Source organism: Triticum urartu, chromosome 5, assembly GCF_003073215.2.
Source record: "Triticum urartu cultivar G1812 chromosome 5, Tu2.1, whole genome shotgun sequence".
Lineage (NCBI taxonomy): Eukaryota > Viridiplantae > Streptophyta > Magnoliopsida > Poales > Poaceae > Triticum > Triticum urartu.
Genome location: NC_053026.1, coordinates 656,040,739 through 656,054,936, shown reverse-complemented (window position 1 = coordinate 656,054,936; position 14,198 = coordinate 656,040,739). Strand labels below are relative to the sequence as shown.

Here is a 14,198-nt window from a genome sequence, read left to right as displayed (position 1 = left end):
GAGCACCTTTGCATGCACGGATATATGCCAAACTTTGACATGCCGCCGATAAACATAGCCGAGCAGGACCTTGGTAGAGAGGAGGTGATGCGACAACGCATCGATGGATATGAGGACGACGGGGTCAGGGACATGCTAGATGATGTCATTGTTGCAGAAATGGCAAATGCGACACCTTCAGAGAATGAACCGGAGGAGCCGGAGGCAACCGCAAAGGCCTTCTTGGAGGTCTTGGCCTCGTCGAAGAAACCTCTTTATGCGGGTGCGAAAATATCTCAGCTGGATGCCATCTCGCAATTGATTGCAGTCAAGGCTGAGTACGGCCGTAGCCAGAAATGCTTCGAAGCATTCCTGGGAGTATGGGCTAACAGCCTCCCTGAGGGTCATGAACTGCCGAAAAGCATGTACGATACAAAGAAAATCATGAAGGCACTCTCTATGGATTATGAGAAAATAGATGTTTGCCCGAAGAATTGCCTTTTGTTTAGGCATGAGTATGCGGATGACTAGTACTGTAGGAAGTGCGGTTCATCTCGGTACATTGAGGTGGTCGGTGAGGATGGTGAGAAAAAGCAGCTAACCATCCCCGTTAAGGTTCTTCGGTATCTTGATTTTATAAAAAGACTGCAGCGCCTTTTCATCACGAAGGAGTCTGCCAAAATGATGATGTGGCACAAGGAAGGTATAAGGTACAATCCAAAAAAATTGTACACCCATCGGGAGGGGAAGCATGGAAGTCTTTCGATGAAGAATACCCCAAGGAAGCAGCCGAGGCTAGGAATGTCAGAATAGCCATATCAGGTGATGGGTTGAATCCATATGGTATGTCGTCCAATACATACAGCTGCTGGCCTGTGTTTGTAATTCTGCTCAATCTTCCTCCCGGTGCCCTAATGCAACGGAAGACCATGTTCTTGTCGCTCATCATTCCGGAGCCTGAATACTTGGGGAAGCAATTGGGTGTGTTTATGCAGCCGCTTGTGGATGCTTTGCACCATTCTTGGTACTTTCCGAGGTTGACATACGACCAGGATCTGCAGAGAAATTTCTTGATGAAAGTTTGGTTGCACTATTGCATGCATGACTTTCCCGACTATTCTCTATTCTGCGGATGGTGTACAAGTGGGAAGATGCCATGCCCCGTGTGCATGCAGGCTCTGCGAATGATTTGGCTGAGTAAGGGTGGAAAGTATGTAGCCTTTGACCTGCATCGACAGTTCCTCCCTCCAGACCATCCGGACAGGGAAGACAAGAAGAACTTCACGAAAGGCCGGGTTGTTCATGAAGTAACCGAGATTCCAACATTTTCGGGGGCAGATGTTCTTGCTCAGCTAAAAGCTCTCAAGCCTAAAGTCAAAGGCAAAGCCAAAGCCAAAGCCAAAGGCTTCAAGGGATATCGTGAGACGCACAACTGGACTCACATTACCCCCTTCTCGCAGCTTCCCTATTTCAAGGACCTCAAACTTCCTTACAATATTGATGTGATGCACACCGAAAAGAATGTGGCAGAGTCCCTTTTCCACACAATCCTCAACATTCCTGATAAGACGAAGGATAACGTAAAAGCTAGAGCCGATCAACAGAGAATTTGTGATAGACCACGCCTGAACATGAAGCCTCCCACAGGCGGTCGAAAAAACTGGTTCAAGCCAGATGCTGACTTTGTCCTTAAACCGCTAGAAAAAGAAGAAGTACTTATCTGGCTGAAACAAAATTTTGAAGTTCACCGATGGTTATGCATCGAATATAAGTAAGGGAGTCAATCTTTCAATGGGTAAAGTGACTGGCCTGAAGAGTCATGACTACCATGTATGGATTGAGCGGATAATGCCAGTGATGGTTCGAGGCTATGTCCCCGAGCATGTCTGGCGAGTGCTTGCCAAGCTTAGCCATTTCTTACGCACACTCTGTGCTAAAGAAGTAAGTAAAGAGGTGATTGAAAAATTGCATAAGAAGGCACCGGAGTTGATAGTCAAGCTAGAGAAGATCTTTTCGCCAGGCTTCTTTACTCCGATGACACATCTCATTCTGCACCTCGCGAACGAGGTATTATTGGGGGGCCCTGTGCAAAATCGCTGGCAGTACGGCCCTGAGAGGCAGAACAAGCATCTCTGACGGAAATGTGGAAACAAAGCTAAGATTGAAGCTTCCATAGCTGAGGCAGTTATCCTAGAGGAAGTGTCAGACCTTAGGACATCATACTATCCAGACCACGTTCCCCATCTGCATAACAAGGTGCCTCGATACAATATAGAAGAGCCCAAGTATCAACCCAGGCTCGATCTATTCAACGCGCAAGGTGGGAGGGCTGGGGCCTCGAAATCTTATAACATGCCACGACAAGAGTGGGAGGACCTCATGTTCTATATCTTGCACAACATCAAGGAAGTTGAGGAAGTGTGGATGAGGTAATACCACTACACCATTCCTTTATGTCTTCCACATCATCATGTTTCATGTTCACTTAGTCCCGGTCTAACACCGCTTATCTTTTTTTAGTGATTTCGTTCAAGAGGAATGGACGGGAGTGAATCCTCCTACTGAGGCGGAGGCACTTACTCTTCTCCGTCATGGAAACCCTGGACGTAAAAATTTTGTTGCTTGGTTCATGGAGAAAGTAATTTTCCACACTCCCCTATTAAATACCTACTTCAACATTTATTAGTTAACCGAACTAATGCACGCAACAATTTCCATTATACTTGTAGGGAAAAGATCCGAACATATCTATGGATGATGAATTGAGATGGGTTTCCATGGGTTTTGACCCTGCCGTCATGACATGTAAAAAGTATGATGTGAATGGGTATCGCTTCCATACAGAGGAGCACCAAAACAGCCGCCCGATCCCAAAACTATAAATACTGGAGTGTACACCCCCGGTCAAAATTCAGTAGACTACTACGGAAGGGTACAAAATATATACGAGGTTAAATTCCGCCAGGGGCGTGAGACCCTAAGTCTGCCTGTGTTCAAATGCCGATGGTTCGATCTGCGGGAGGGGGTAAAACATACGCCTTCCATTGGTTTGGTCGAAGTTAAACCATCAACCGTCTATGTCGGAGCCGATCTCTTCATTGCGGCTACCCAAGCTACACAAGTATATTATCTGCCTTACCCATGCCAGAAAGTGTATCTAAAAGGTTGGGAAGTTGTGTTCAAGGTGTTGCCACATGGTAAGCTACCAGACCCGAATGAAGACGATTACTACAACATTAACCCCATGACATACGAGGGAGTGTTCTATCAAGAGCAACCTGATGATGATGATGATGATGTGGTTAGAAACGATGACGCTAGACCATTGGGTGATGATGATGTGGACCCAAACGTCGACGATGCACGGAATGATGGTGAGACCATTGTTAATGAAAATGACATACTTATGCTAGAAAAGTTAAACGAAGACGCTGACGACGAGGAAGAGCCTCCACCTCCGTCAGATAACGAAGAATATATGATTGATAGTGATGATGAGACGGACCGAGAAAGAGGTTACAACAGTGATGATTCATATGGGTTCTAGCAGATGTATGTTTCAAGTATTTTTTCTATAGTTTAGGAATATGCCTTTTTATGCATTTTTATTAATGTGTTTATTATCATGCCTTTTCCTTCATTTCATTAACTTACTAATTGCTTTTTCTCTTTTCAATGCAGGTTCGTGGAACATGGGCAAGGGGAAGGCTGACGGCGTGGGTTTCCTACGCAAGGTCGTCGGCCTGCCTAGTCGGAGTGGTTGAGCACGTAATCCTCCCCCTCGGCTACTTGACGATGACTCCTCACAGGGAGGTCGAGGGAGAGATGCCCCTAGAGTAGGAGGGGGCGGGGGGAGAGCCTCTAGAGGACGAGGTGCTAGGGGGAGAGCCACTACAGGGGGTCGCAGCCAGAAAGAGCGCACCCTCACCGACTTAGGGGTGTTGTCTTCGAGGCCCTCCTCTAGTGAGGTACCCTCCTCTAGTGAGGTACACTCTAGGGAGGAGGAGGAGGAGGAGGAGGAGGTGGAGGAGGAGGCAGGCGAGGAGGAGGAGGAGGTTGGGGAGGAGGTTGGGGAGGGGGAGGCAGGCGAGGAGGAGAGTGGTGGCGGGGATGATGGTGGTGACGGGAAGGGGGTTGACAACAAGGGGTGGCTGCGTGGCAATGCAAAGCTACCAAAGCAGGTTCCTGCTACTGAGGAGCAGAAGTGGCTCATTGAGCCCACGGGAAAGGAGTAAGTGGTTCATTATTTTGCTTGTCACATGCTTATTTCTGTTGTTATTTATTTTGCTTGTCACATGCTAATAGTTCATTCTTTTGCAGCAACTGGATATATTCTAAAGGGGTCCGTATTCCCAACGGCCTCATCACCGTCTTGCTGAAGTTATATTGGCCGGGGTTGTACTGTCAGGATGGAGCCTGGGCGGCTATGAGAACCAAAAATAAGGCTAACCGAGGGACGGAGGGAGTACATGCTCAGGGAAACCGAAACCACTATCTCCACAAGGCAGTTAATGTATGACTAACCCCATTAAACATTCTTCTTCTATTTACCATCACTTTCTTATGTATGACTAACCTCTGTTTGGTGGTGCAGGAGGAGAAACTGAAGCGGCCGCTCTCACACATGCAGGCGTGGGAGATCGCCCATACGCGGAAGGACTCCAAGCCTGGCGAGCCCAAGTACTACGGCAAGAAGACCGCGGGGAGGAAGAAGGCCTACTCCGAAGCGTATCTGAACTTACATCCTGACACACCTGACCCCATTGCGGCGCCTCTGGACGACAGGGAGGTGGTGAGCATGGGGCCCAAGGAGCACGGTCGGGAGGCGGTTCTCGATGCTGTGATCACTCCTAGTATCTCCTACACACAGCTTCGTCGGATCGACCCGAGCCTGAGCCAGCGCACGAGCCAGCCAGTGACCAGTGCACAGTGCCTCTTTCAGGAGCAACAATCTGTAAGTATTTTCCCTCTTATCTTCATTGCTCACTTTATTTTCCGCATTTAGCAGTTTTATGAGTTCCATCATGTCATACCGTAGGCCTACCTGGAGTACACATGCCAGGAGACCATGGCGTGGCATCAGAGGCTTTATGAACACCAAGTGCAGAGGGATAGCCAGATGCAGCAGGCTTTTCAGAAAATGGCGGCCGGCAGGTGTCCTCAGTTCCCTCCACCACAATGCCCTCCAGCACAACCAGTGCTGCTGAGCTTTGAGGAGTTTGTGGCACAGAACGCTGGCCCCTCGCCGGTTAGTTCATCCCCAATCTATTCACCCAAAGCATGTCATGCCTTTCAACACAGTCATATATCCCGTGCATATGTCTTTTCGACATCCAGGGAACAGGTGGATCTACCGTTGGCGGTGGTCTTCGCAGCACCCCGGAGACACGGAGCCCGACCACTCCGATCCACGGAGGCGGAGGCGGAGGTGGAGGCGGAGGCGGTCTTGGCGGTAGCGCTGCCGCTAGCAGTGACGACCCGGGCTTCGGCGGTCTTGGCGGTGACGACCTCCGCGGTGCTCGATGATCCTTGTGTGTGGTGATGATGCTTGAGATGACTTGTGTGTGGTGATGATCATTTAGATGACTTGTGTGCTTCTCTATATGCTTATGCTTATGTTGGTTGTGATGATGATCATTTAGAGATTTATGTGTGATGATGCTAAATTGACCAAGAGACGACCGTGTAAGTTACCGTTGCCGAGGTCCGTGCAAGTATATATATCCAGCATATCACGATCACGAGTGACACGAGGAGGGCCAGTGGGACTTGGACCAAAGTGAAGACATGGTTGAGCTTTGTGTGAGTGCGCATCCCATTCCAATCCATTCCAATCCAATCCTTGTGAGTGAGTGAACATCCGTACTGAACGATGGTTATAATATTGGTAGCTTTCAGTGATTCGTTTCCTAAAGAAGACACCGATGGGCACAGCACAGCACATGGCGGCCGGGCCGGAGCGGAGCAGGCCGAGCAGTACTATATACATGTGCTGCAGCGATCCTGCAGAGCACAACACATACGCCCATCGCTGCCGCCGGAACCATGGCGACGGAGTCGGAAGGGGACATGGAGTTCCTCTGGAAGTGGCGCAAGTACCTGCTGCTGCTCGCCACGCTGGTCGCCAGCGTCACCTACGGCGCCGGCCTCAACCCGCCCGGCGGCGTGTGGTCCAAGGACCACGATGGAGGCAACACCCCACAGCAGCGCGCCGGCGCCGTCCTGCCACCAGCGCCCCCGTCTCTTGCGGTGGCCCCGGCGCCGGCGGCCTACCCATTCCGCGTCGGCGACCCCGTGCTCGTGCACACCTACGCGGACAGGTACACCGCCTTCTTCTACTGCAACGCGGCCGCCTTCGTCGCCTCCCTGGTCATCATCATATTCCTGCTGGACCGGCGTATCAGCGGCAACCGTGTCGGCCTCACCGTGCTCCGCTCCGCCATGCTGCTCGACCTGCTCGCGCTCATGGCCGCCTTCGCCGCCGGCAGCTGCCGCAGCGTGGTTGGGTCCATCTACGTCTCCGCGCTCTTCGCCCTCGTCTTCGCCTACGTCGCCATACACGTCCGCTTGGAAAGGAGCAAGGAACCGGCAGACGAGAGCCACCTCAAGGAGCGCCGCAAGTTCCTGCTGCTGCTCGCCACCTTCGCCACGCCGCTGACATACGGCGCCGGACTGGCGCCACCGGGAGGCTTCTGGAGCGAGACCGGGGCGGGGCACCGCGCCGGAGCCCCGCTGCTGCACGATGGGCCATACAAGATCCGCTATCACGCCTTCTTCTACGCCAACGCCAACTCCTTCGTCGCTTCTCTTGCCATCATCATGCTGCTCACGAGCAGCACGCTGAGCGGCCGCCTCGCCAGGTCCTACGCGCTGCCGGTGTGTGTGCTGGTGGAGCTGCTGGGCCTCATGGCCGCCTACGCCGCCGGCAGCTGCAGGTGGATCACCACCACCGTGTACATCGCCTGCCTTGTTGCCGCGGTGTTCCTGTACATCCTGCTGCAGGCGGTCATCGCAGGGTACGTCTCCGGCATACACAAGTACGTAATCAAGCTCACACACACTCCGTCATTATTGTTTTTGAGATTATACTACCACAGCTATTACTGATACTACTGTCAATAATTAATCAATTAATGTCGATCACTTGGACATACAATTATTGTAGGGAAAGGACGCAGAGTAATAATCCAAATAATGAAGAAAAAGCAGTGCAAGAGGGAGGTGTGACCAGGAGACTCGAAAGCAACAATGGGCAGCAGGGTGCGGAGAAGGTGGAAGAGTCACGGTCGCTCCTGCTGCTACTGGCGACACTGGCGGCGACGGTGACTTACCAGGCAGGCCTGAGCCCGCCGGGCGGCGTCTGGCCGGAAGGCCATCTGGATAGCAGTCACACTGCCGGAAACCCGGTGCTCCACGACATTAACCCCAAGAGGTATAAGGCTTTCTACCACTGCAACACGGCGGCGTTCGTGGCGTCGCTGGTAGTCATCGTAATTGTCCAGAGCAAGGAGCTGAGCTCCGGCGCCGTCGTCAGACGCGCCGCGCTTAACACGGTCATGATACTGGACTTGTTCGGCCTCATGGGCGCCTACGTTGCGGGGAGCTGCCGGGACGGCACAACCACCATCTACGTTGCCTCCCTAGCCGTCGCCATCTTCGTCTACTCCATCGCCAAGGTCGTGGCGTTCTCGGCTAAGGGCAAGCACAGCAAGCTGACGCATTGCGTGCAAAGCATGTGCGATAACCTTGCACGATTGCTCCGCCTCACCTCCGACGTGTCATCGCAGCAACGGGAAGGGGGACAAGCTCAAGGAGCGGTGCATGTTCCTACTGCTGCTGATCACCTTCAAGGTGAGCTCGACTTGGAGTCCAAGAGTAAGCATATTCTTGAAGGTGAAAAGCGTAGTCTTGAGAGGAAGCGCAAGTTCTTGCTGCAGCTCGCCATACTCGCGGCCACTGTCACGTACCAAACCGGGTTGAACCCGCCAGGCGGCTTCTGGACGGAGAGCGACGGGGGAAAATCGGTCACCGCCGGTGACCCAGTCCTCCTCGACCACTACAGGGTCAGGTACCAAGTGTTCTTTTACTGCAACGCGACGGGCTTCATGGCATCCGTCGCCGTCATCCTGCTACTGGTGAACCAGACACTGTCCAAGCAAGGCATTCGGAGTCACGCACTCCATGTCTGCATCTTGGTTGGACTCCTGGGCCTCATGGGGGCTTACGCCGCCGGCAGCTGCCGGAAGCTGCGAACCTCAATCTATGTCTTTGCGCTTGTGGCCGCGGTGGTCGCCTTCCTCCTCCTGCAAATCCTACTTTATGTGTTCGCGGACCGCGACCACTGGTTAGATCGGCTGCCACGGCTTCCTTCGCGGGTGAAGGTGCTATTCAAGCCGCTCTGGACAGGGCCGACCGGCTCAAGCAAGGACAAGAGCAAGGAGGATAAACCGGAGAGCGAGAGGTACCTGAAGCGAAAGTACCTGATGGTTCTCGGCATCCTGGCGGCGAGCGTGACGTACCAGGCTGGTCTCGCGCCTCCCGGCGGCACGTGGGGCGACGACGATGCCGCTTCGCCGTCGCCCTTGCCGTCCCCATCGGCACACCCACCCACCGTCGCCGGCAACCCGATCCTGCTTGATTTCAACGCTCCACGGTACCAGGCATTCTTCTACTGCAACGCCACGTCGTTCGTGGCCTCCATCGTTGTCATCATGCTGCTGCTGCAGCGCACCCTGAAGCCACACGGCGCGCCACTTTGGGCGATGCAGACCGCCGTGTTGCTGGACCTGCTTGGCCTACTGGGCGCCTACGCCGCCGGCAGCTGTAGGGACTGGGAGACGTCGATCTACGTCATCACACTCGTCGCCATTGTGGTCCTCTTCATCGCGCTGCACGTGCTGCTGTCATTCGACGTCGTATTTAAGAAGGCCAAGGAGCTCATGCCCAACAAGTGCTTTGAAGTCGATGATAAGGCCAGCCGCAATGACAAGTAGACCATTGCATAGTTAATGTTATTATTTTTTCACGGGTTCTGTTTGATGTGGCATGTATATAAGTGTTGCATGTAAATTTTGAATAATTCAATTCAATTGCTCTATTTTTCTACTTGGAGAGAATTCTATCGAAATGCTTTTCTTTTATGGGCAAGACATTGTATTACTCAAGCATCAATATGAAAACAGATTTGCTAATTCTCATCTAGATGTAACTTAGCTATGTCTCATTTAAATTGTCAACCATACGATTTGGTTACTGTAAAATTCGTGTAATCTATTTGATCTACTGTACACTCTGTTTTTGCCAAACACACGCACAGCTGCGCGTCCCCGTTTCTGTGCTGCAGCTTGTTTGCTACGGGCCTATGTTATGCCTTGTGGACTGTGTTTTTTTTTCAAGTCTATATGCTGTGTAGTAGTAGAATTATTAGAAGTCAATCATTTTTTACGTTGCCACTAGATCTTTAATGGTGCGCGTTCATGCGCCCGTCCATTTTCAGTAGTTTGATAGAATTTTAAATAAATACTTGGATGCATGAAACATGGAAATCAAAAAGGCTTTAAGTACACTGATATTGCCAGCACTTGAGATTACTTGCAATGGAAATCAAAAAGGCTTGAAGCACACTGATATTGCCAACACTTGAGCTTACTCGCAATGGATATAAAAAATGCTTGAAGACCACGGACACCTTCAAAAAAAAGCCTCATAAGGTTGGCCGAGATAACCAGGCCCAACATTGTCGAGATAATACTGAAATACAGTAAATTGGATAGGTTTTTGTTTAGAAAAGGGTAAATTGAATAGGTAGTACATACTTAGTACTAAAGTAGTACTCTCTCCATCACATAATATAAGACGTTATTTCACACTACACTAGTGTTAAAAAACGTTTTACATTATAAAACGGAGGGAGTAGCAGATATGGTTCTGTGTGATTACTTCTACAAACTTCTGGTGAGGACTTCAAGCCATGCATCTGTGTGATTACATCACATTGCTGGCTATAGTTGGTACTCCTGCCGAATATTTCGGGATGAGGGGGCATGCAAGTCTGAATTGATTGCAAGTAGTACCAACTACCAAGAATGTTACAGCATGGTTGCACGAGCAGTTCATACGTGCACTGGATGTGTTGCTAGACAAACCAGATTAACATATTCCGTTAGACAAGGGAAGAGAGTTTATCATATAGGAGTATTTAGAACAAGGAGTAAAAAAGAATATATATGGTAAGAGTCCCTGCAAGTTGAAGGAATGGAAGATGCTGGCACTTGTAATGAAGGTTCTCGTCCAAAGATTTGTAGCCCGAAGAGGTGATAAGCGTCTATATAAGATGACAACTCCATACATGAATTTACCAGAAATACAACCACATCGGCAGAAATTTTTTAAGGCCAGCACACTCTTTCGTTGCTATCGGTGGTAGTTTGAGACATCCCTAATAATGACAGACCTGATGTTCCTAACTGAAGCTTTTCCGCATTAAAAAAAGGATTTGTCCCATGGATGTTCTATTAATTGAGAGTAACAGTAAATTATAAAAAGGATTTGTCCAGGGCACATCCTTGTTATTGCACATCTAAATGACTCAATCAAACGAAAAAAAGACAACAAAATGATTGCACAAATTTTAGAGTAAAATCAATGACATAGGATTAGATGTACAATACCCAGTGGCGAAGCTAGTAGCGAATCACGTGTAGGGCTGAGTTAGATTTAACGACAAATTCTCCAAATTTTCAGTACTTTGTAGAAAGAAACTACAAGGTATCTTGTACTAGGCCTAGGTCTATAGCCCTAGTAGCCACTGTGAAAACTTAGGTTTAACGTTGTGCCTTTCTCTGACCGACGGCTTCGTGTTAATATACTGGGGCGCAACTCACTAGATCGCGTACATGGTTGAGATTACAACTTGAGGTACAAGGGATAAGAGGATAGAGAGATAGAGTTGTTACAAAGATAAACTACATGCCAACAACCTGGACTATCCTAGCCGAACCACCCTTGGACCATGCGCCATCAACCTGTCACGACCAGGCACATTTATGCGTTGCTTAACATCCTCCCTTAATCACAACTTCGTCTAGTTGAGATTACGCTTGAATTCTTCAAAACTTCTTGTGGGTAACGATTTTGTGAAGCCATCTGCAACTTGATCTCTGGAATGCACAAAATGAATCTCTAACTGCTGATTTGCAACTCGTTCTCTGACAAAGTGGAAATCAATTTCAATATGCTTCATCCTTGCATGAAACACTGGATTTGCAGATAGGTAGGTAGCACCAAGATTATCACACCATAGACATGGAGCTTTGGTGCTCTTTATACCAAGTTCCTTCAACATAGACTGTACCCAAATAATTTTTGCCGTACCATTTGCAAGTGTCTTGTACTCAGCTTCTGTACTTGATCTGGATACAGTAGCCTGTTTCTTTGCACACCATGATATTAGATTAGGTCCAAAAAATACTGCGAACCCACCAGTGGAGCGTCTGTCATCTATGCATCCTGCCCAATCAGAGTCTGCGAAAGCACTGACTAGAGTAGATGAAGATTTGCTGAAAGTAAGGCCAAGGTTCATAGTATTTTTCACATATCTTACTATACGTTTAGCAGCAGTCCAATGAACTGTAGTGGGTGCATGAAGAAATTGGCATACTTTGTTAACAGCGAATGAGATATCAGGTCTTGTCGGAGTCAAGTACTGAAGTGCCCCTACCAGACTTCTGTAGTTTGTACTGTCCTCTTGATTCAAGAGATCTCCTTCTGGAAGTGAGAGTTTCTCTAAACTGGACAAGGGTGTTGGTGAGGGTTTACATCCTTGAAGACCAACTCTTCTTGCCAGATCAGTGGCATATTTTTCTTGAGAGAGATGAAGGCCATCTTCATGTTTCTTTACCTCAATCCTTAGGAAGAAATGCAAGTCTCCTGGATCCTTCAGGGCAAACTCGGCACTTAGATCCTTCAGAAGTCATGTTATTGCTTCATTAGAGGAACTTGTGAAAATTATATCATCAACATAAATAAGAACAAATATGGAGGTATTTGATCTATTATAAATAAACAGTGATGTATCAGACTTTGAAGGGACAAATCCAAGTGTTTGCAGTTTCTGACTTAGGCGTGAGTACCACGCCCTGGGAGCTTGCTTTAATCCATATAAAGCTTTATCAAGTTTGCACACATGTAGTGGTGAGTTTTTGTTCACAAACCCAGGAGGTTGCTTCATGTATACTTCCTCTTCTAGAATGCCATGAAGGAACGCATTCTATACATCCAATTGTCTGAGACTCCATCCCCTGGAAATAGCAACAGACAAAACAAGGCGAATAGTGGCAGCTTTAGCAACAGGACTAAATGTGTCCTCATAGTCTATGTCATACCGTTGTTTGAAACCCTTTGCAACAAGTCTTTCTTTGTAACGATCTATGGACCCGTTGGACTTCCTTTTGATGCGAAACACCCATTTGCAATCAGTTATATTTGTACCTCGTCGTGGAGGCACCAGATGCCACGTTTTATTTTTCATCAGTGCTGTCGTGGGTTTGTCACGGCAGATGTCCTTGTGAAAGGACTTAGTCGTGGAGCCATCGCTACGGGTTAGCTTAAAGGGGTTAAACCGGACACGGGGACACGGAGAGTTTTATACTAGTTCGGCCCCTTCGAGGAAGGTAAAAGCCTACGTCTAGTTGTGATTGGTATTGCTAGGGTTTCGAAGGCCAGGGAGCGAATCCGCTTTGTTTGGCTCTCGAGTTGTTGTCTGTCCCTAAACCGCGGCCGGGTCGTCCCTTTATATACATAGGTTGATGCCCGCCGGGCTACAGAGTCCCGAAGCCGGATCACAAACTTGTCCGGTTCGGTCTCTACTCTTCCTATCTTACAATACAAGTTACATGACTAGGTTGGTTTACATTTACAGGTTGTAACTCGCCTTTGGGCCTTGGGCCTTCCGTAAAGCGCCATCATCTTTGCATCTTCACGGGCTTCTAATCTTCAAAGAGTCAACCCGGCTACATAAGGCCGGTTTACCTCTAGTAGTAATATCCCCAACATTAGGCCCCAGATTGGTTTGAACTTGTTCATGTCAATCTTCTACACTTAGAAAAAATCTTCTCTCATATCTTCACCTTGATTTTGTAAACCGCCGTGACGTCATACTTCCAAATTATGATAAACCGCCCTGACGTCATCCATCCGTTGATGTTGGAGATTACCTTCATTTAATGTGTATTCACTCACCGAGGCGACACCTTTATTAACTTATCCATTTTTTGGGCTCCTCGATTCCTGCACTTGCCGTTTTACCGCTTCGCCTTATAAATAGGGGCAGAGGACCCCTTTCTTTTCTTTCCGCTACCCATTCATCTCTTCTTCTTCCTCTCGACGACCCCGCACTCGAGCGCCGCCGTCATCTTCGAACCTCACCTCTGCTTCGTCGTCGGCCGCTGCATCAACCTATTCGCACCAGAGTTCCACAGCGCCCTTCCGCTGCTTCCGTGGTCGCAGTAAGTCCTTTCCCCCTTCTTTCCTAGATCCATTAGGGTTTCCTCACTGTTCTTGAGGTTCGTCAGAGCTTATAGCGCTGTTCTTGAGGTTCGTCAGAGCTTATAGCGTTGTTCTTCCTTTGGCCCGTAGATGAATGCTTCGTACTTATCATATTTCTTGCCACGATGAATCTTCTGTTACCCTCACAACTCCTTATACAAAAAACTGCTGCAATCCTTCATAAACTGTTTCAGGTCTTACCCTTCTTAGGTCAAAATATTTTGCTTTTCTGTCTTACCTTAGATCTGAAATTTTAATACATCTCTATGAAATCCGTTTCTCCTCATACCATCATAGGTGGTTTAACTTTGCATAATCAATCAGTACCATTAGCCCTTTGATAAACCGGAAGAGCCTTTTATCTCCATAATTATATTCCGGTTTTAATAGTGTCTGAATATCCCTGTCGTGGTATTACCTTTTATGCATTATTGCATTGATCTCCGGTTTATTCCAAGTCCTCTATCATTATGTCTCTTATTCCATTGTATCATGCATATAATCATGCGTGAGTTATAAACCGGCCTTTCATTTTCAGCTTGTTTGTTTCGCAATGGCCAAACAATTCACTGCCTGCAACTGGGCTCGTTCCCAGGTTACTGAAATCAAATGGGGAGTTCTTGGAACAGAAAATCCTCCGACCCCAAGGCAGGGCGAGGTGGTGGTCTTTGTTG

At 48.7% G+C, this 14,198-nt stretch overlaps 1 protein-coding gene across 1 annotated transcript; it reads left to right on the top strand.

The window, feature by feature from the left end:
• Positions 1–5,916: 5,916 nt before the first annotated feature.
• Positions 5,917–9,084, top strand: LOC125511651. Its single transcript, XM_048677078.1, has 2 exons — positions 5,917–7,016; positions 7,145–9,084. Exons 1-2 carry the CDS (start codon positions 6,025–6,027, stop codon positions 8,970–8,972), a joined length of 2,820 nt encoding a protein of 939 aa, XP_048533035.1. The 5' UTR covers positions 5,917–6,024; the 3' UTR covers positions 8,973–9,084.
• The last annotated feature ends 5,114 nt before the right edge of the window (positions 9,085–14,198 follow it).